General features: G+C 44.0%; 1 protein-coding gene across 1 annotated transcript; it reads right to left on the bottom strand.

The window, feature by feature from the left end:
* Positions 1-3,184: 3,184 nt before the first annotated feature.
* Positions 3,185-21,961, bottom strand: RS1 (retinoschisin 1). Its single transcript, XM_006190095.2, has 6 exons — positions 21,830-21,961; positions 14,692-14,717; positions 13,990-14,095; positions 7,808-7,949; positions 5,408-5,603; positions 3,185-3,419 (listed from the first exon to the last, which is right to left on the bottom strand). The coding sequence occupies exons 1-6, from the start codon at positions 21,879-21,881 to the stop codon at positions 3,267-3,269; spliced, it is 675 nt and encodes a 224-aa protein (XP_006190157.1). The 5' UTR covers positions 21,882-21,961; the 3' UTR covers positions 3,185-3,266.
* Between the last annotated feature and the right edge of the window lie 187 nt (positions 21,962-22,148).

The raw sequence follows: 22,148 nt of genomic DNA, 5'->3' as shown, positions 1-22,148 counted from the left end.
AGAATGAAATTGGAAGACTCACACATTACAATTTCAAAATGTCCTACAAAGCTATAGTAATCAAAACAGTGTGGTGCTGGCAGACAGATAGACATACAGATTAGTGAAATAGAATTGAGTGTCCAGAAATAAAACCTCACCTTTATGGTCATCTGATTCTCAATAAACTCCAAGGTCATTCAATGGGGAAAGAATAGTGTTTTTGACATATGGTGCTGGGACATTTGGATATCCACATGCAGAGAATGAAGGTAGACTCCTACCTCATATCATATACAAAAATTAACTCAAAGTCAATCAAAGATCTAAATGTAAGAGGTAAAACTATAAAACTCTTGGAAGAAAACATAGGAATAAATCTTCATGACCTGGATTTGGCAGCGGTTTCTCAGATATGACATCAATAGCACAAACAACAAGAGAAAAAAATAAGTTGGACTCTATCAATATTTTTAAATATGTGTTTCAAAGGACTCCATCAAGAGTGAAAAGACAACTGACAAAATAGAAAATATTTGTGAATCATATATCTGATAAAGGGGTTGTATCTAGAGTATATAAGGAACTCTTATAACTCAATATTTTAAAAAAGAGACTACTTTCAAAAATGAGCAAAAGGTCTGAAAAGACGTTTCTCCAAAGAAGGTGTACAAACACAGTAAACACATGAGAAGATGCTTAACATCGTTAGTCATTAGGAAAATGCAAATCAAAATACAACGAGATACTACTTCACAAACATCAGGATGACTACAATCAAAAAGACAGAGAATAGCAAGTATAGAGAAATTGGAGCCCTCAGTCATTGCTGGTGGCAATGTAAAATGGTGCAGCCACCTTGGAAAACAGTCTGACAGTTCCTCAAAAGGTTAAACAGCATTACCATATGACCCAGCAATTCCACTCCTAGGTGTATACCCAAGATAAATGAAAACATGCCCCCACAAAAACTTGTACACAGTTGTTCATAGCAGCATTATTTATAACCAAAAACGTGGAAACCAAATGTCCATCATTGAATGAATGGATATAATGGAATGATATTCAGCCATAAAAAGGAATGAAGTACTGACACAGGCTACAACATGAATGAACTGTGACAACGCTATGCTAAGTGAAGGAAGCCAGACAGAAAAAAAACACACACTGGATGATTCCATTTACATGAAATGTCCAGAATAGACAAATCTACAGAGACAGGAAGTAGATTAACAGTTGCCCAGGGCTGGGGTGGGCAAGTGGGTTGGAGGGGTGATGGCTAATGGGTATGGGATTTCTTTTTCGGATGATGAAAATTTTCTAAAATTGATTGTGATAATGGTTGCTCAATTCTGAATATACTAAAAGTTAATTGAATTGTACACTGTAAATGGGTGAAATTTGTATGGTATGTGAACTTTATCTCAATAAAGCTGCTCCGAAACAAAAACTTCCAACATAAACAGTTATGTGGAGAATCTTTATCCCTGCCTCACACTGTTTACTTTGCTTTTTTCCCTTACCTGTACTCCCCTCCTGTCTCTGGTGTGCCACTTGTGGAGCCCTCAACTCTTAGGCTACCACTAGTTTTTTCTGACAATTCATGTCATGATAAAAAGTTCCTTCAACTTTCCCAGTAAGGATTTCTGTAGGCATTTTGTTCAAAGTGGATTTGTCCATGTGTCCTAAGGCCAGAGAAGGAGATTTTTTCCCACACCCTGAATTGATACCTTTACATTTGAAAGAAGATTGAGCAGGAAGAAACGTTTTTCCAGGTTTAAGTATACAGCCTGGGAATTAGAAAGATGCTGGGTTAAGTAAGAAGCTGTTCTAAGCCCCAAAACACCAGGGAAGAGATTCTGGATTTTTAGGAGGTTCACAGAGAAAGTGAATGCGATGTCCAGGATCATGTAGATGTGTCCATTCACACCTTTTGGCTTTTGAAAACAGAAAGTCACTCGAAGCTGCTAGCAGCGGCTGCGCTGCATCAGGGCCAGGACAGTCTTGGATTCCCCAGGCTAGGTGGGGGGTCCTCAGCCTCTGATCGCACCCTCTCAGCTCCTACTTTCAAATTGTCTCCTGCCCACCTGCCCTGTCATCAGCCTCCAGGGAAGGGCCTGAAAACTCTAGCTGAGCTATAAATGGTAAAGGAGACCGACTCTCCTTCCCCCAAGCTCTCTGCTTCCAGAGCAACTCCAGCAGGGAAAGACCAGGCCAGGCCCCTGTGCTACAAGGCAAGGGGGAAGAGTTTGGAAGGTGGGGCTCCCCAGGGGTGGAGCCACATCACCCTTCTTAGGACGTGGGTCCTGACTGCTTCCTATGAAGTGTACTCAGCTGGTGGGCCTCTGTGTAGCCAGTGATAGCTCCTTGGCCAACTGTTTCCAAAGTGTTAAGCTTGTTGAAAAATGATAGCCCTAGATAAAGGAAATTCTGATGTGTTCTGGTCATTTGGGGTTCCTAAATATAGGGAAGCTTGGCTACTTACATGTGTAGCCTGTCCCATGTATTCACCTAAATAGTGACCACAGACCGATGTGCCTGAGTGGGGCGCAGAATGGAGCTGTGTGTGATGAGCACCCTGGACCTCCTTCAGTTGCTTTGTGCAGGGCTAGGGGCTGAGGGGTGAAGGCTCAGAGCAGGGGAGGCCCCCCCACCTGAGGTGTTTGGTCATGCATGACACGCAGGAGACTGGGATGTGGACTCCCACCCACCATACTCATCTGCTCCACCCAGTCACCCCAAAACCTTTCACTCTGCCTACCCAGTGCTCTGAAGTCCTAAAAGGCCATGATGTAATGAAGACAAGCTTAACTAAGCTCGAAGAAATCACACACTCGCTCCCCCTTTGCGTTCAAAGCAATGCTTTATGAAACTGTCTGTTCCTGTTTTGAACGTGGTAAAGCGGAAGAATTTTCAAATTATCAGAGCTGCTTTGCATTCCCCTGTGACTGCACCTTTCACAGAGTCACTGAGACCAAAAAACTAGAAAAACTGAGAGCAGCAAATTAGACCTGCTCCTTAGGCTTTTGCTTGAAAATTTCTTTTAGGGACATTTTCTTTGTTCTTATTTTCTTTGGCCCTGAGTGTGGAATAAGTTCATTTTCTTTTTCTTTCACTGAAATTAGAAACTATATCTTAAAAAAGAAGTATTCTCTGCCCAGCTCTGCATTGAAGACAGCCTGTAAGATACAGCCCTGTTGGTCACAGTGATAGGTCAGCGTTCCCCTGGGGGCAGCCCTACACCCTCCCCTGCTGGAACCCAGGCAGGCACCGAGTTGGGGCAGGCATCAGGTACACTTGCTGACGCACTCCAGCAACTCCATCCGGATGGCGATGCGGACGTGCCAGCCCAGCGGGATGAGCCGGATGAATCGGGAGATGATGGGGGGTCGCAGCAAGTTCTGGACTGTGGAGGTTCGGTCTGAGTTTCCATAGAAAACCTAAAGAGAGGGAGGAAATCCTGTCACTGTCACCATCACAGCAGGAGAGAGAGAAGGAAGACGGATTCCTGTCTGGAGTTGGCCCCAAATTTTGACTAAGGAAAATCTCAGTGCTTAAAGGGCAGCAAATTTGCTGATGAGCCCCCAAAAACCTGACCTTGAGTGATTGGCAACACCTACATGCTCTGAGCATCAATTTAAATAAATTAAAATTAGATAACAATTCACTTCCTCAGTCACAGTATCCATGGTTCAATCCTGTGACGGGTGTCTGCCATATTGGACACTGCAGACAATAACATTTCCTTCATTGCAGAAAGTTCTATTGGGTGGCGCTGATAGACGATGCCTCTTGATTCTTATCACCAGTTTTGTGATGTAATCCTTTGAATTTTGACAAGAGTTTTGAAAAGGACCACATGACAGTTAAAAGAGGAATGTCCCCATGTTCCAAAGGTATCCAAAGTGGGGCTTGAGTGAAAACTTGTGAGCTGGCTCTGAAGTTGTGAGCCAAAGTTTAACTGTCTGTGTCTACATCGATACAAATGGCAAGTACTTTTTAGACTTGGAAAATGTTTTATAAAGAGAAAAAGACATAAAAACTAGAGAGAAGATTCTGGAAGTGGGAGGGCAGTGCCCAAAATAGAAAAAGGCTTTGCTTCCTGTTTTCGGGGATGTAACATACCATGATGCAGTGGCTGTAACATAAGGTACAGTGGATATTTGGCTATATTTTCAAAGGAGCCATTCTTTGCACTCTTTCCAGAGTCTTAGTGCTCTGCTGAATGACACCAGAACATTTCATTTCCTTCTGGGAGTATCTCCTGAAAAAATCTGGCTGCCACATTGACCTCATCCATCCACAAAACAAGAGCTGCCGTGACCTTGCCTTTCTTTCCAATACCAACACCCTGCATCCCCTTCTCTCAGCTGTTTGCCCTTCATCCTATTCAAGTCAGGAGCCAAGTGAAGAGGGAGGATCAAACAGGCTTCTTCAGATCATACAACTGTCAGAGTCGAGTGCTTCTTTGGAAGGGACTGTAAAGACCTTCAGAAACAGACAGGGCTTGAAAAAGAATTCTCATATATCTTTTTGAAAAGCCAACAGATAGGAATAAAAATGAAATAAAATGTCCAAGTATCAAGATGGTTTTTCCTATTGCGTTCAAACTCCTTGAAATCTCAACTCATGAATGTCTTGCTGTACAAATTGTCATCAGAGAGTACAGAGCCTTCTGATGTTGAGCTGCACATGTCTACTTAACGTGATGAAATGTCCCAGTTACCGAAGGGAAGTTCTCACTCTCAGACATATGTACATATATATAATATTGATTATATATTTTATATGTATACATATGAATGTGTATATATAGTATATTTGTGTGTGTGTATATATATATAAAAAATATAAAATCCAGAGCCTACTGTGTTCAGTCTATGATGAACAAGACTTGAGCCTCAGCCCTCAGAGATCAGGATATAAAGTTGCTCAAAGGTTAAGTGACTCTGTCGGCTCTGCTGGAATCCTTTTAACTGTTCACACAGTTTAGTGGCTAACTTGTTGGTCTCAGTCAATAGTAAGGAGAGGCCACATCTATGGAAAAGGACAAGGACCTAGCCACATCAGTAGCAGATCAAGTCAGATCCATGCAGCAAAGTGTTCAAAGTCCAGTGAATTCAGAGTAATCCAAATGACTAGTCTTGATTATTCAACTCTCAGCTGATGGGTGAATTCAGACAAAGATTTGTACACGTAAGTGGTGTTCATTCTCAAACTGCTAAGCACCTGGGATTCAAGAAAAGATCCGTGCCTCCTGGTCAGAGGGCAGACGGTGTTGGGAAGAAGCACCAGTGACTTACCATACCCTGCGGTCAGTGTTCTGGCACTGACAGCAACACCAGGACAGGAGTGGAAGGGGCATTCCCAAGCGGTGGGTAGGGTGGTGGGGAGAGCTGAAACTGATTTGGGGGTAAGGCCGACTTACCCGGTTGTTTCCGGTCTGGTCTTTATAGTAAATCCAGTTCAGGCTCTCATCGGTCCTGTACTGCACGCTGTACTTGGTCATCCACTCATCGATGTCACAGCGCCCCTGGGTGAGGATCCCTGAAATCACCTTGACCTCCTTCAGATCTATCTGTAACCACTGGTTGCTGTCCTGGAACTTGGAGAGCCAGGCGCACCTGCGGGTGACACAGCAAATGAGCAGGAGCCTTTCCCCGTGGGCACCTCCAAAGAACCAGCAGGTGTGTCTTTTGAGGGGATGTCAGCACCTGAAGAGCCCCCCGCAAGGCTCAGGCAGCCTGAGCTCCCATTGCTTAAACACCTGGAGGCTTGTCTCCAAAAAGTGATACTTGCATCATTCTCTCTCTCCCTGCACCTCCACCGCCCAAGGAAAAATTGCCAGATTCAACTAATTTGTCAAAGAAATGCCTTCAAGTGTAGCTGAAATCACCTTTGGGGTGTGGTTGAGCATGTCTTTCTTCAAAACATGGGAGTGCTTAGTTATTGCACTTGCCGGCCCCCTTCCCTTTTCATGAGTTTCTCCTGGTGTTCTTTCTCTATAAATTTATTTTCCTTTAATTTCACTCTCTTCAGACCTATTTGCGTCTCCTTCAGGTGTTGTCATCCATGGCTTTCAGAGACTGCCTACCACGTGCAGAACACTGAACCAAGTGGCTCTGGAAGGGCTTTTCACAATTGTAAAGCCAAGCAACCACTAAAGGAACTGATTTATTGTTTACTTATATCCCTTGTAAGTTGTGGAAACCTATAGTTTATGTGTGTACTGTGTGTGTGTGTGTGTGTGTGTTAATTAGCTTCTCGGGACTCAACCCTTGGCTGCCTTCTCTTCTAGTTCTGGACTTGCTCCTTGGGTGGCTCGTGACTTTTTGCGTCCATCCCAGACCTTTTCTAAATTCCAAATCCTGAGAATCAGTTGCTAGCTAGACAACTTCTCCTGGGTGCCATACAGCATCTCCCATAAAACATGTCTAAAAAGAGCTCCTAATTCTCCTCACCCAAACCCTCCTTCCAATGTTCATCTCTCTGAATGCTACCTCTTCCTCTCTGTCACCTCAACATCCAGTCCATCTATTGGCTCCATCTCCAGATGTTTCTCAGAGTCATTTACTTCTTTCCATTTCCCTGTCACCACTCTAAACCACGTCACCCTCAGTTCTTGCCTGGACTGCTGTTGTAGCTTACTTAACTCGTCAACCCGGTGACCCTCCTCGCCCTTACCCCCCACCCCTACTCCACACTAAACAGCTCTTACCACAAGAGCCAGAAGATTTTACTCAAAACACATACCTGATTGTGATACTCCTCAACTTCAAATCTTGCTCTGGTCGAGCCTGCTACTTGTCTCCCAGTAACCTCTTCACATCTTCCTTTTGTAATAGAACTCCTGAGTTTTCTCTGGGCAGGTGGTCACCCAGCTGAGATCACATTTCCCAATTTCCCTTGCAGCTCAGTGGGACACTTTAACCAAATTCTGATCAATGAGATGTGGGCAGAAGTGGCCAGTAGGATTATATATGTATCCTTAAAGGAAAAGTGTGCACACTCTGCTTTTCTTTTCTCCCTACTGATGGGAACATGGATGTGATAGTGGAAGCTAGAGCAGCCATCTTGGACCCCAAGATGGAAACTTCATGTTAAGGATAAGAGAACAGCAAGGTGAAAGAGTCTGGGTCCCTAGTACCATCCAGCTGCCATAACAACCCTAGACTGCCTAATCACTTCCACGTTGATTAAGTCTCTGTATTTTGGGGCTCTTTGTTACAGCAGCACAAACCTGTATTCTAACTAATGCACAGTCAAGGTCTTCCCATTATCCCTAAAATAAGGACCACAATCCTTAAGATGACTTATGGCCCTGCACCATCTGACTTCTGCCTACCTCTCCAGCCTTCTCTCACCTGTGCTATAACCTTGCTGGCCTTTACAGTGCTCATCCATGTGCTTGAGGGATCTTCCCAACTCAGGGCCTTTGCACCTGCTGCATCCTGTGCCTACCCCCACCCCAAACTCCCCACCTGGCCAACTGAAATTCTCAGGTGAAATGTCCTTTCCTTAGAAAGCTTTCCTTGGTGCTTCCAACAGACTAGGTCTTTCTTTCTTCATCTCCTCCATAGCACTCATCACATTTACCAGCTGACCAGTTGTGTGACAACGTGCTTAGAGTACCCCCTCTAAACTGTGTGCTTCTTGAAGGTGAGGAGCCCATCCACCGTGTTCACTGTTGTATCCACAGTCCTTGGCACGTGGAAGGCACTCAGTTAATATTGTTGAATAAATAAAAGCAGTGTCATTTATTTATTACAGAGACCTACTCTTTCAAATTACATGAAAAAAAAATCACCGAGCTGCCTGCACTGCTTACCCAAAGCCTTGACTGTTGAGCCGAGCCTTGTTGGCGGTCCACGAGGAATACCAGCCCACGTACTGCTCCAGGTTGGAGCAGGTGATCTGGTCTGGTGTAACCTCTCCTGACTCGAAACCCAGGGGCTTATGATATGGGCATTCTGGGAAAGGAAAAACAATGCACATTAAAACACTCCTATCGCATAGCAAGACTCAACAAACACGACATGACTGAAGGGACAGATGAGACCCTCTCCTTCACACTTTGGAAGGTGGAGGATATTTTACTTGTCAACGCCGTTCACAATAGTCAGAACTGGGTCTTCATCTTATTCACTGCTCTTGCGAGAAGAAAGTGAAGATGAAGTAAAGGGATTGCCATAGAGACAGCATCCACAAAAGCAGAGGGAAGTAGTTCTATGGCAACCTCATTGGAGGTGGGGGGTGGGGGTGGGGGCGGGGAATTCTGAGAAATACTTTACCTCCTCCACAAACTTAGAAACTTAAAAACCAAGAGGCTTGCGGCAAAATATATTTAAATTCCATACGCTTTATTTTCCTCATTAACACAGATTAGCCATCCCACTTGATGACATCAGGGTCCTTAATTGTCCTCAGGCAGCGTATGATGCCAATTATAGGAACAAAACAATGGTGAGAGGCAAGAAGGGCAATTATATATTAAGACTGACTTCCCACTTGTAAATTGAGGTTCTTTCACTAGTCTAATAAAAAAAAAAGTTGGGGCGCATGGTGAAATGCGCCTAAGTGACTGTTGAAAAAAGAACTGATGAACTGCTTTTTTCCAAATAACAATAGTCGAAGTTGGTTCTGTTAATTGTCTGCTGCTTCTCATATATTTCCCCTCACATTTAGTGTTGAGTTACCTGGTCAGAGACTGCCAATTGGCAACCCAGTATCCCTTCTCCCCTTCTTTTTGACTAAAGAACCCAAGTTTTGTTGGGTGCCACAATGTAGTCAGTTTCCCAACCGCCTTTGCAGTTAGAAGTGACCGTGTGACGCAGTTTCTGACCCGTGAGATATAAGAGGATGTCTGCTGGGGATTTCTGATCAGGTTTTACTTGTCCCCTCTTTCTTCTTGTTGCTTAGAAGGAAGACCTGATGGCTGGTGCAACAGTAACTATCTTGCACCATGGGGGTAGGACCCAGAGAACTCAAGAGACCTCAGCCCTGATATCCTTAAGCAACTCCTTACCCCTATTCTTTTTACCATATGCCCTAAAGCAAAACTCCTAATTCAGCAAGCCACTATTTAGGAGGTCTCTAATTTATAACCAAACCCAGGCTCTAGCTGAATTTCTTTACAAAACAAATGATAAACTTAGGCAAATACATTCTCCTGGTTTTCCAATTGTGAATGAGAAACTTCAAGTAAGACAGATCATATTACTTTTTTCCATGTGGAAATTTGAGTACAGAGTGAAAAGCTGAGCATATCTACTGGGGCATCATCACCTTCATCAGTAAAACAAGTGCTGAGGTATTTCTGGAGGATAATTTTCAAAATCAGTAAAGCTGAATGACTCGTGCAAAAGCTTGAATGCCATCCTGAGGCTCCAGAATGCCTGCAGGGACAGTCATGCCCTGACCCCAGAGACGGAAGATAGGATAGCTTCAGGCCTCCGGCCAGGGTGACTAACTGCCTTTCTGCCCAGGGCACCGGACAGGGCCAGCTCCCACCAGTAGCTGCAGCTTAGTGGGGCTGGAGGCGAGGGGACGGTATTTGTAGTCTATCAAGTATCCGAAGCTTCAGTGGGGGGAGTGCTTTCTGGGCCACTCCACCATGCTTTGTGTGGCCAAATCATCGGGAGGGCTTGCTAAGAATGCAGTTTCCAGGAAACCTTGGCTTACCGGGGAAGGTGTTTTGTTGGCTGGAGGGTTCAGGGGGCCTGATGCCTGTGGCCTTGGGGTCTCCTCTACCTCCTCAACTCCCCTCTGACCTGGAAGACAAGTCTAGCCCGTGCCACTGGGAGGAGGGACGAGACCTAAGCATCGGAAAGCTGGGTTTCACTTGGGCCCTTGGTTGCCGCTTCAGTTCTAACCATGGATGTCTCTAGGGCCCCTCCATCCTGAACCCCGCTTTTCTTGCTCCAAGGCCAACAGCTCAGAGGGAGGAGGCAGAGGGGAAGGAAAAGCCATCGCCACCTCTCCCGATCGCTTTATCCTTGGCATTTTGCTCTTTCTCTATTTTCCCCTCACATGTCTTTTCCTACTTCTTCCCAATTAGCCCGGTTCGGAGTGACATTGCAGGGACCTGGCCAGTGGCAATAGCTTTGGAGACCTGTGAGGGTTTGTCCAGACATGGATCCTGCCCACACTCTCCAGGGGAGGCAATAAGCTCATCATCCCCATGGCTTCAGCCAGCATCTGGCAGCCAGTGATCTGACTCCCAGGCCCCAAGCTCCATCCCTCTGCCCCCTAAATATTTCCAGGTGACCAGTTTCATCTGGGTGATCCAAAGGGGCTTTACACGCATATGTCCCAAACGAAGCCCTTCAGCATCCAAGCACCAAGCCCACCCCCAGTCCAGTGCTCCTGTCTCAGGCATTGGCACCTCCAGCTCCTCAGCTGCTAACCCAGAAATCCAGTGGTTTGGCCCAGGGCACAAAGCAGAAATTCTGCGATGGATCTCAACCAGGACATCACCTGGACAGTTACAGAAGTGCTGGTATTTGGGCCATACCCCCAGAGATTCAGATGTTATTGGTCTGGGGCAGGACCAGAGCATGGGGCAAAGCTGCAGGTGACTGTAATGGGCAGCCCAGTTCAAGAACGCCTGTTTAGAGCCAATGCGACCTGAGATTGGATTCTATTCTCCCTCTGCGTGAGCTTAGACAAGCTGCTCAACCTCTCTGGGTCTCAGTTTCCTCATCTGTGAAATGGGCACAACAGTAGTCCCTGCCTCTGTAAAGTTGCTTTGGGATTACTTGAAACAGTGTTGGTAGAGTGTCGAGCCTGTCATGCCTAACCAAAATGCAGCAGCTAATACTGGTGTAATAGGGTGAGTTTGTGAGGGTATATTCATGTCTTCTTGAGTTGCATGCATATACCTGTTAATACTGGTATTAAGCAACATAAGTAATGTTGATGGAGGAATTAAAGGGACCCTCTTCACACACAAAGAATGTGTCCTTCCCACGTTTTCTGCCCAATGGAGGTTTGTTACTATAAACTATGAAGCCTGTTTCTACACATGTTACTCTTTATTTTTTTAGTGGAGGGAGATAGGTTTATTTATTTATTCTTGAGGAGGTACTGGGGATTGAACTCAGGACAGCATGCATGCTAGGCATTCACTCTACCACTTGAGCTATACCCTCTCCCCTTACACTCATTTTACTCTTAAGGAAAAACCTGCATCTTATGTGGCACAAGTGTCTTCTGAGCGATGATCTGATAATTAGATGGATAAAGGCAGAGTCATAATGTGTTGCTAATCCAGGCTATGCACACTTAACATACTAGCCATTCTTATTCAGTAGATAATTTCTCAATTTGTTGGCCCGAAGGCCAGACATGCTTATAAAGAATGTTAATCTAAAGAAACATAAAGAGAGTTCAAGGCCATTCTTAACAAGAGAGATGTGACTATTTTTATGCACATGTATTAGACTTGAGTCTATATGATGAGATAGTGGAATACAGAATATTTATAGAAGAATAAACTTGAATATAATGTGGAAATATAAAATCTGGACTATAAGAAAGTGTTGAGTCATTGGATTTCTTATACTTTGACACCTCCCCTCCCCTACTCCCCACTCTCAGAATGATGAGGTAATCTTGTCTCAACTGTGGAAAAGACAGACCTTTTAGTGTAATAGCGTTAAGCCAGAGATTAGGAGGCCATAATGCACCTGGCCAGTCACCTTCTGCTCTGTGGAGGGGGACTCCCGGGCAGTAACAGCCAGTGCGCAGCTGTGAGCACCTCCCAGCAGCTCTGAACAACCCTCCTTGTGCTTCTGTGCTTTCTAGGCTCTTCCCTCCTAAGGCGGGCTCTGGTAGAAGCGCTCATGCTACGAATCGAGAGAAACCAGGCAGCGTTCTTGACGTTCCAATGAGGATCTGAGGCACTGATGGGCAAGTGATTTCTGGAAGGTTGTGATTAGTCCTGCTGCCCGGAATCATGTCTTTCATGGAAAAACCTATTGACATGAATGAGTCAACCATTTAACACTAAGGTTGCATTTTTTACCTTCCTGGGAATTCTGTGTTGTTCAAACCAAACCAAACCAAAAAACACTAACAGGGAGAGGAGAACACTTAAGCTAAAAGAATTTCTGATTTCAGAACTTCAAGTTCATGACAATTTGGAGGGAGACAGCCTGGGCAGCCCAGGTCATCTTCACACTCAAACACACAGCCCTCCTCAGCTGCACAGGTAATTGGGTCAATGAGGTCAATCCGTATAAATAATCTCTTCCAATTTCTCCTTAGAAAGAGCTTCCTTGGACTGGAATTCCAATAGGTCTCCTATCTCTAGTGAAGAGGACGTTTGTTTCCACTAAACAGTCAACACCTCCAGGGTAGAGACGGTGGTTCAGCTTTGTCTCCCCATCAGTTCCTGGCACATAATAGGCACAGGATGAAAGAGGGTGGAATTGAATTCTAAATGGATTCTTAAGGAGAGTGCTTTGGTCTTTCCTGGGCCCATCACCCCAGCACAGAATGGCTGCAGGAGCTCCTGTGGAACTGAGGTGGGAGGTCCTCCCAGGGGAGAAGCCCACCCAACTCATCCGCACTTACTGCTTTCCTCTCTCCCAGGCCCCCACTGTTTCCTTCCAGAAGACTTAGCCCAGAAACCACTTCCTACCCCTTTAGTAAATATGGAAACAGAGGCAGTAAAAGCCATTGTAGACTACCCCTCTCTGCCCCGCCCCACAATTTGCTATTTTAATACCAATTCAGTGAAGGAATGAAGAGAAGCTCACATACTACACACAAACCTCTCTCCGGAGCTATTCTTAGGCGATTATGTAAAGTGAGTGATGGGGCCTGGCACCGTCATAACCCTGGAAGGGGTGTCAAGGACAGTTGCAGCGAAAGAGGCTGTGCGCTGCGGTGAATACTGAGCACTGCAGACGTTTGATGGGCCGCCCAAGCCTCTGAAGGTCAGTGTGAGCTCACAGGGGGCATGAGGTAAAGGAGCTACTGTTTGTAGCTGGTCCTTTACAGATACTATCCAGACACAGGACAAGATGCTTTAATGCTTCATCTGATTTAGTCCTCACAACAACTCCTTAGAGCAGGGTCCGCAAACTGTGGCCCTTGGGCCAAATGTGGCTCGGTGACTGTTTTTGTATATAAAGTTTTATTGGAGCACAGCCCTGCTCATGCATTTACATAATTGTGTCTGGCTGCTTTCCAGTTGAGGTGTGGGGACCCTATGGCCCATAGGGCCACACATATTTACTGTCTGGTCCTTTACAGACAAAGTTTGCTGGCCCCTGCTTTAGAGGAAGGCATTCATATTAGTAGGAAAGGCTATTATGCTGCAGAACAAATTGTCACAGAAATTTCAGAGGCTGAGCACAACAGGTTTATTTTTCACTCAGGTGATTCACCTGTTGTGGGTCGGCAGGGGTTGTGTTCCACTTAACCTTCCCGGCCCCCAGGCTGAAGGAGAAGTCACTTTCTCAAGCAGGGAAAGGAGACCCTGCTCCCTTTGGCTGGAACCCTGTGAGGCCACCTGACTGTGAGGGGGCTGGGAATGTGGGGCAGCCGGTGGTGGTTTGGTGAGTGATAAATACCCGGGCACAGGGGGCTTACCTCCGTTTGACAGAAAAAGGCCACGGTGGGAGTCCCAGAGTTAAAAAATGATGCAGCCAGGATTCCAACTCTGGTCTTTCTGGCTCAAAAGCCTATGCTCTTCTCAAAACTGCTGTTGACCACTAGTTTATTTCCAATGAATTCCATTAATCTCTTTTGTTGAAAGTTAGGTGCCATCTTACCATCTCACCCAGACCAAGGAGAGACCCAGGAAGCTGTTCTGAACAGTAATTTCAGTGCAGTTTGTTGGAGCAGTGGCCATTGAGATCTGAAGCTTAGAGGCCAACTGGAGAAAACCCAGAGTGTGGCTTTCAGGGGCTTTAATTCAGCAGGGAGAAAAGAGAAAGGAGAAACAGGGTGTTCCCAAGGATACCCCAAGGATCTGGTGCCCCAAGGAGAGGGGACACTCACCCGGTATGCAGTCTAAGGGGGTGGTGCCCACAGACCACAGGGCATTGGCACCTCCTTGGCAATCGCACTTGCACGCTCTGTGGAACCAGGGGTCCTCGCCCTCATCCTGCAGGGAGCCAGAGGGGCAGAAGCGTCAGAAAAGTCACAGTTAAAGGCACCTGGGGTCAGCACCACCGGAAAAGCTTGCATTCAAAAACCTTGCTCGTTCATTTCCTGTTGTTTGCAGTGGCTTTCACACTCCACCAGCACAACTGAATAATGAATCCACTTTAACACACACAGTTGCCACTCATCTTTGAGTCTAGATAAACAGATGTTGGGTGACCAGCTAAAAATCTCACAGACACACCTATGTAGAGGGCTGTGTCCACCCCATAATAGTTATCTTCAGGGGCTCGAGGAGCCCTAGTCAGAGGTTAAGCTCCTCACATCTCCTGGAGGTCCCCTCTGGGGATCCCGTTTTAAAAGGTGCTGGATTCAAGATTATGCCATCTGATTTAAGACCTGTTTTACTTGTCTTCTTTCATTAAAACACCAGTCTTGGAGCTTTTCCAGATAAAATGCACTATTGCCGCTACCAGAAAAAAAAATACCTTTAAAACTACACTTTTAAAAAAGTGATAATCTTATATATTGTGTTTGGCTAGGAAAATCTTCAAAAACGGTATCCATATAAATTCCAGCCTTCTTACTGTAACATACCTCAGTAGACGATAATCCCAGTGTGGCTGTGCGAAAGGACAAGAGATGAAAAATTAAGTTAAAAAAGGAAAGAGAAATTCAACAAAATGATTCGTTACATGGAAGAGCGAAATGAAAATAGTCATGTCAAAGTTAACAAAGCCCCTTCTGGCAGAAGTCAAACTAAGTATGTACCGGAAAAAAATACCCACAGCTGCTGAGGAACTAGGGACCATAAAATTAAACAGAAAGACAAGGATGATGTTGATTATTTTTGTTCATTGTAGAATTTTGGGAAATATGTTAATGTTGCAGAGAGAGAAAAAAAGCACCTATGTATTTTTTAATAACCAAAGGTAACACTGTTAATATCTCACTGTAAATCTCTCCTGTCTTTCTTTCTCTGCAAATTTTTAAGAATACACTTGAGGTGGGGGAGGGTGCAGCTCAGTGGTAGAGCACATGCATAGTGGGCACGAGATCCTGGGTTCAATCCCCAGTGCCTCCATTAAATAAATAGATAAATAAACCTAATTACCTCCCCCCCAAAATAAAAATAAATTTTTTTTAAAAGTTAAAAAAGAAGAAATATCCATTTAATGAGCTAAAGTTAATTCCACATCTTGGATGCAGTATATAAATATAACTATCAACATTTCAGTGAGACTTGTGCCTGAATAAATAAATAAATAAATTTAAAAATAAAAAAATAGAATGCACTTGAGACCCTATCTACACAGTGTTGTAGGTTTACGACTTATTCCACTTAACATTGTCAGTGAGAGTTTTCCCCTTTACTTGTTAACTTTCCATCATAATCATCATGGTTTGTCTGCTAAATGTGCTCTTCAGGAGTTGATTCCCAGTTCCCTCACTGGGATGCATTCTGGTGATTTAAAATTAAGACATTGTTTAAAAAAATTTTTTAGGTTTGTATATTACGTACAGGAAATATCAAACCATAATCAAAGTGTAAATACCATATGAGTGATGTGGGAAAATTGAAAATGTGCAAAATTTTACATATAACCTATCTTTATAGAAGTATGAATAAATAGAATGAATGCACAATTTAATAGGAAAAGAGTTTGTAGGTATTAGCATAAGTTGATTGTTTAAAGCTGCACTGTCCAATGAGGTAGCCACTAGTCCCATATGGATATTTGAATTTAAATTTATTAACACTATCCACATTTCAAGTGCTTATTGGCCACATGTGGCTAGAGGCTATGATATCAGACAGCACAGATACAGAACATTCTCATCATTGCTGAAGGTTCCACTAGACAGTGCTGGCTTAATACACCAAAGCTCCAATTCCCATTTTCAACAAAACAGATGCTTTCATTTCTGATTACAAAAGGAACACATATCTATTATAAAAATCTTAAAACCTGAGTGTAGACGGTAGAAATAAAAGTCCCTCCTTAACCCCTTTCCTATCTAAAAATTGAATCTGATACCCACCCAAAACTTTCAGATTGTTTTGGAGAGTAAAGAAATGGTCTCATCCTTTTCATCAGAATTATAAAGCTTTTTTTTTTTTTTTTTCAAATTGTGCCTTTATTTAAATAATACCTATGTACCTGTTCCACACACAACCTTTGCGTGTCCACTGTGTGCCTGGCCCTGCACCAAAGCCTGGGCCTTCTGAAATGGAAGCCTTGCTCTCTGCCCACAAGGGACTTGAGAACCCAGGAGAACACAGAACACTGGACCATGCACATGGTGAGTACTCTGCTGGGTTAGACATAGGCTATAAGGGGAGGCGAGGGAGCATATCTTTTAGCCTGGGCAGGTTCACGGTCACCGCTCAACTGTGATCACCAAACCGCTGTCTCTCCTGTGCCCTCATCCTCTGGTGATTCATTCCTAGAGACTCCTTGGCCCACCTGCTATGGGTAGAAGTGACCCTCTCAGGGAGCAAAGAAGGCTAAGGAGCACCATCTGGGTAGGAGGCCAAGCCCTGTGCTGGCAAAGCAAGTTACCAACGACTCTCACTTTCACATCCAATGGACTCCTCCCAACACTGACCGACCTTACATCTTCAAGCTGTGGTGTAGGGTGCTGTCAGTCCCTCCCAGTTTCCTTTAGCATTCATCACACTGCTCACCTGTTTCTTTTCCCACCACTCTGAATAATCCTTCTCAGACTCGAGAGCTCTGTTTCCTCTACCCCCGCCCCCCCACCATAAATGTTACTAAACCCCAGATCCCAACACATGCATTGAATGGCTTACTGGATATCTCCCTGTAGATATCTCTTACTATCTAAAACTGGACCCAACCAAGTATTGGCCAGGTCATGAAACAACCTGAACTCTCATTTGCTGCTGGTGGAGTATATAAGTTGGTCTAACCTCTTTGAAAAACTCTTTGGCCATTTATACAAAAGCTGGACATAGATGTGCCCTATGACCCAGCAATTCTACTCCTAAGTATTTACCGACTAGAAATGAATACAAATGTTCTCCAACAAACAAAAACATGTACTAGATTATCTGTAGTAGCAATATTTGTAAAAACCGCAAACTGGAATCACTCATGTGTCCATCAAGAGTAGATTGGATACATGTGGTAAACTCACACAGTGGAACACTATACTGCAATGAAAATGGACAGCCTACAACTCCACACCACCATATGGCCACTCCTCACAATGTCAAATAGTGGAAAGTCATATGGTAAAGTGGACATACTGTATGAATCCACTTAAAATGTACAAAAACAGACAGAAGTAGTCTATGCCCACTAGATATTAGGGTCTTGGTCACACTTGGGGCAGGGAGTAGCAAGGAGGAAGCCCAGGGAGGGTGTCTGGGGGTGTTGGTAAAGTTCTGTTACCTGATCTGAGTGCTGGTTACTTGGGTATGTTTAGTGGTAAAAATTCACTGAGCTGTACATTTACTTGTGCTCGTCCATATATATATTACACTTAAATGTATGTATGTTATACTTCAGTAAATAGTTTTTTTTTAAACATTAAACTCATTATATCCTTCCTAGGATTGTTCTCCTTTCTCTATTTCTTATCCTAGTAAATGGTTCTGGAGCTCAGGGGAAAGCCCAGAAAGGCTGTGCTCCTCGCAGTTAATGTGACCCTGAAGCCGTAGCGTCAGTCCCACAGCTGCTCCCCAAGAGCTGCGAAGTAGGTGAGGAATGGGCATCTCGTTGATTTTAGGGCTGTTAATCCAGAAGGCACTCGCTTCCACTCCACCTCCGAGACAGCTGGGGTGGCGGAAATGCAGTCAGGCCCTGTCAGGCCAATATCAACTGGGCCAAGACTCTTTTGGGGGGACCAGAGGAGAGGCTTGTCAGTCACTGACAGAGTGGCCTTAAATAACCAAACCAAATTGGCCCAGAGGCCGCGTCTTGGCACTGAAGACAGTCTGTGCAGCTGCAACTGAGCAGACCCAGAATTCAGGCGAGGCCCCTCCAATTACGGCGTTCAGGGCCTTTGCATTACCCGGGTCCATGAGTGGGCCCGGAGCGGTTCCGAATTCTCCGGAAACAGAGCAGAAGGCAAAGAGGAAAGGGCTGGAGATTCCGCCCGTCTACCTGTGGAGAGGAAGATACCTATGAAGAAGGCCTATTTTCATAGCCACCTCCTGTGCTCCAATAGATTTCCGGCGGTTTTTCCCCTCCCAAGCTCCTCTTCCCAGAAAGCGTTTGTCTGTAGACAGCTGAGGGTTCTGAGGCACCAGATCTTATGGAAATGAGCAGAGAGAAGGAACAACAAGCATTTTACAGGAAAAGCTGTCATCAAGGGAGCAGCGACGTGGCTGCTGTCGTCCCCGAAACAGTTTAATCACCTGAAAGCTGGCGAACAAAAGCACGAAGCGTGTTTGACTACATCTTCTAATCCCAGAAAATAGCAATGCTGAAATGCGCGAAAGAAAACAGGTCAGACTTTAAAGGAAAAAGGAAAATATTCCAGTTACGGGGTTGCCTGTTTTTCTCCCCACTCAGATCGTCTTGGCGATTCCTCCACGTTACAGGTTTCCAGAATCTGCGACGTCTGCCACTCATCAATCTTAGATTTATGCAAGATGGAGCCATTCGGCCCTTTTGCTCAAAGGGCCACTACCTAAGCTTGTTACTGCAGCAAGAAAATTCAAGCATACCTATTTCTTGAAATGTACCTTGCAACCACAGGAAGCAAAGTGCCCATTAGACACACACTAGAAATAGGGAAGATTATTCAGGCGGTTTGATTGGCTGTCACTAATTACGGAGTTTTCCTTCGCATGGAAACAGGTGAAGCCGAGAAGGAAAGCATAAAATTATGAATGATAAAAAAACTGTCTATAACTAGCTTCCAATCTACTTGAGAAACAAGAATAAGACACAGGAGAGACAGCAGGCTGTAATAATGTCCCTCTGGCAAAGAAGAAAGAAGGAAATTGCTTCTTGTGTGAAAGTGTTACTATTTTAGGCGACACCATATTCATGAGTAAATCTGTTATCTGTACATGCTTCAACATGGATGAATCTCAAAAACATATGCTAAGTGAAAGACAAAAGACCATATGTTGTATGATTCTGTTTGAATGAAATGTCCGGAAAAGGCAAATCTATAAGAGACAAAGTAGATCAGTGGTTGCCAGTGGATGCGGGGAGGGGGCAATTAGGAGTGAGTAATTAATGTCTACCGGTTTCTTTCCGAGATGACGAAAAATGTTCTAAAATTAGATTGTGTGCTCTGCAAATCTGTAAATATACTAAAAACCACTGAATTGCACACTTTAATATGGGTGAATTTAATGGTATGTAAATTACACCTCCATAAAGCTGCTTTAAAAAAAAAATCTGCTATCTCTGATGGTTGACACACTTGCAGAGGGACACCAAAATGAGACTTGATGATTTTTTGGCTTGTTTTTATATAATAGCCATGACCAAGCAATGGAACAATATAATTTAATAAGATGGATGTTTTAAAAGTCATCATCGGCTCTGAATCCAAAATGTACAATGCAAGATAAATAGAAGCCTGCCTCAGTTAAAAGACATAGGTAGTGCTTTACTATGATGATTGTGTATTCCCAAATGACCCTTCATCCAATGCATAAGTGGAGTCAATCCATCTACCTTATTTCATTCTAATAAGGAGCCGTTGCCACTGTGGAACAGAAAGAGCAAAGAGTAAATTAGACAAAGAACCTTTGTCTTCAGGTTGCCAGTTGTGTAGAATACATCTTTCCCCTATGCATTGGTCTTATTTCTCTATCTGGATTGTAAGCTGATTAAGTGCAGCAATTGTGTCCTGCATTTTTTCTCTGTGTCCTGGTCTATCCCTCTAGCTCAGGGTAGAGCACACAGAGGTCGCCAAGCCACGCTGGCTGGTTTTGGCTGGCGGCTTTCCCATTATGCCCCATGAGGATGGAAGGCCTGGGTTAGGTGGGTAAGAGAAGTGTCTCAAGCCTACCTGCTGGACCACATTCCATTCCACCCACACAGATGGGATTCTCTGCTCTTCGTGGAAATTTTTGGAGCTCCCCAGCCATGCACAAAGACTGATAAACTATAGAACAGGAAAGAGTGCTGTGCTCTGTGCTTGGTGACAGTGTGTCTTTATTAGTTATCCCTTGACTGCGTGGGTCTCATTTAAAAGTGGCCTGATAACCTTTTCTAGGGCTTATTCCCGTTTAGGGGCCACAGGGCAGGGTTGTTCAAGTCAGCACAGTGAAAGCAAAGTTCTGCCCAATGTGTCAAGTTCTTACACAACTTTTGGCTCGTAGCAGGAACTCAGAAATAGATTCTTGAACTGATATAAATGGATTCTTGAATGAATCAGTGAACTAATGAATCTCATTGCCAATCACGAATAAGAGAAATCTGAGGGGGAACCCTGTGGATGTCTGAGAACCAAGGGAATTGGGATCTCAGTCTTAAAAAGCTTTGTTTAGATTTTCTTGCTGAGGAAAGAACAAGGAGTAAAGGGAAAACAACAACCCCCCTCAAAGCATCTTGAAGTATTAAGAGTTTCTGGGACAAGTTGCTGACTCTTAATTGCAAGGGGGAAAAAAAAACCAGACAATTGGTCGAAATGACCCCTACTTAGAAATATATCTTGAAGGTTTGCAAAATGACCCTGGGGTTATATTTTTCCAGGTCTTTCTAAATATTGAGAACTGTGACTAAATAACAAAGGTTGTGATTGGGGAATCATGAAAGTGTGTATTCTACCAGTAAAATATGAGAGTAGAGGAGTAGAGCAGGAAATGATTTAAACCAGGAATTCTGACTCTGTGTGAGTTTCGTCATGTCTGTCTACAAGGTCATGGGCAGAGTGGAGAGGCCGCCTCCTTCCTGCCCTTTCTATTTATTTTCTGTAATGCACATAAACACACAATGAACACAAAGAGCCAATTCCTGATGTCCAGAATGAACCTTAAAAGGAATTCTGAGTTGATGGGTTCTTAAGAGTTGAGAGAGGCATGAAAGAACATTATTTCAAAGATTGAGAGAGAATTTAAAAGTCGAATTGGATGACATTTTAGAGATTTGCCTTTAATTTCTCCTTATTTATTAAGCATTTCACTCCTGCTGGGGCTATATTTAGAAATTAAAAAATGATTGAGTGTATGGAGTCTTTGGGGATTCCTTACTCTCAGTTGGATTATTTCTATTAGTGTCCAGTGGTATTTGGTATGTTATGTTAATCCATATTTAAACTAGGGTGACCTCACATCCTGATTTGCCTGGGACCGGCCTGGTTTACACCTGTTGTCCCAGCAGAATTATTAATAGCATCTTCTTCCCCTCTCAGTAGTGTCCTGCTTTGGAAGATTAAATTCTATAATCACTCTAACTTTGATGCCTAAAAACCTTCAAGAATACACCACACTTTCTTATTAATTGTTACAATTTATAGCGATTTTCCACAATTTCTGAGACCCTGCTTTCTGTCCTATTTTAAGCACCCTTTGAATTTTTGAAGGCTCCTCACGGAACCAGAAAGCCAGTGGTGAGACAAAGAGGACCGCATCACACAAAGACAACTGTTGTTCATTAATAACACATATTAATTAATTAGCATGCCTTGCTCATGAATAATACTTTAATTATTCCAGTTGCATTTCCACTAATCAGCTATATGATTAATTCAATTGTATTATTAAGTATTTAATGAGTGCTAATGGTTTGATAGCACATACCTTCATAGCCAAAGAGAAGTAAAAACAAGAAGCCTTCTATCTTGTGTGGCATTCTCCCCTTGTCCTTGGCTGCTGCTCTTCCTTATCGAAGTGGAGAGCTTCCTTTGGAACAGGAGCTTAACTTGAGCACTGGCCTCATTAAGCATCTTATTCCACTTAGTTCTTAGGGCTTTGGCTGAGCCCCGCTAAGTTAACCCACATAGTTACCTGCCTCAACAAGGAAGTCTCAGAGAAGAATCTAATGTCAACTGAGGTCGGTTTAGCAAAGGAAGATATTGGCTTTATTCTATCTTTAAATGTAAGGGAAGCAGTGGAGGAA

The sequence above is a fragment of the Camelus ferus genome, chromosome X, assembly GCF_009834535.1.
Source record: "Camelus ferus isolate YT-003-E chromosome X, BCGSAC_Cfer_1.0, whole genome shotgun sequence".
NCBI lineage: Eukaryota > Metazoa > Chordata > Mammalia > Artiodactyla > Camelidae > Camelus > Camelus ferus.
This window is presented reverse-complemented; position numbering and strand designations above follow the sequence as displayed.

What these genes read in the sequence shown, in the direction of transcription:
- RS1 (XM_006190095.2), bottom strand. Translation starts at nt 21,881, where the DNA reads ATGCCACACAAGATAGAAGGCTTCTTGTTTTTACTTCTCTTTGGCTAT. An exon ending in TGGGATTATCGTCTACTGAG is followed by an intron (nt 14,096 to 14,691) that starts GTATGTTACAGT and finishes GGCTCCCTGCAG; the next exon opens with GATGAGGGCGAGGACCCCTG. An exon ending in ACCAGACCGGAAACAACCGG is followed by an intron (nt 3,420 to 5,407) that starts GTAAGTCGGCCT and finishes CCCTCTCTTTAG; the next exon opens with GTTTTCTATGGAAACTCAGA.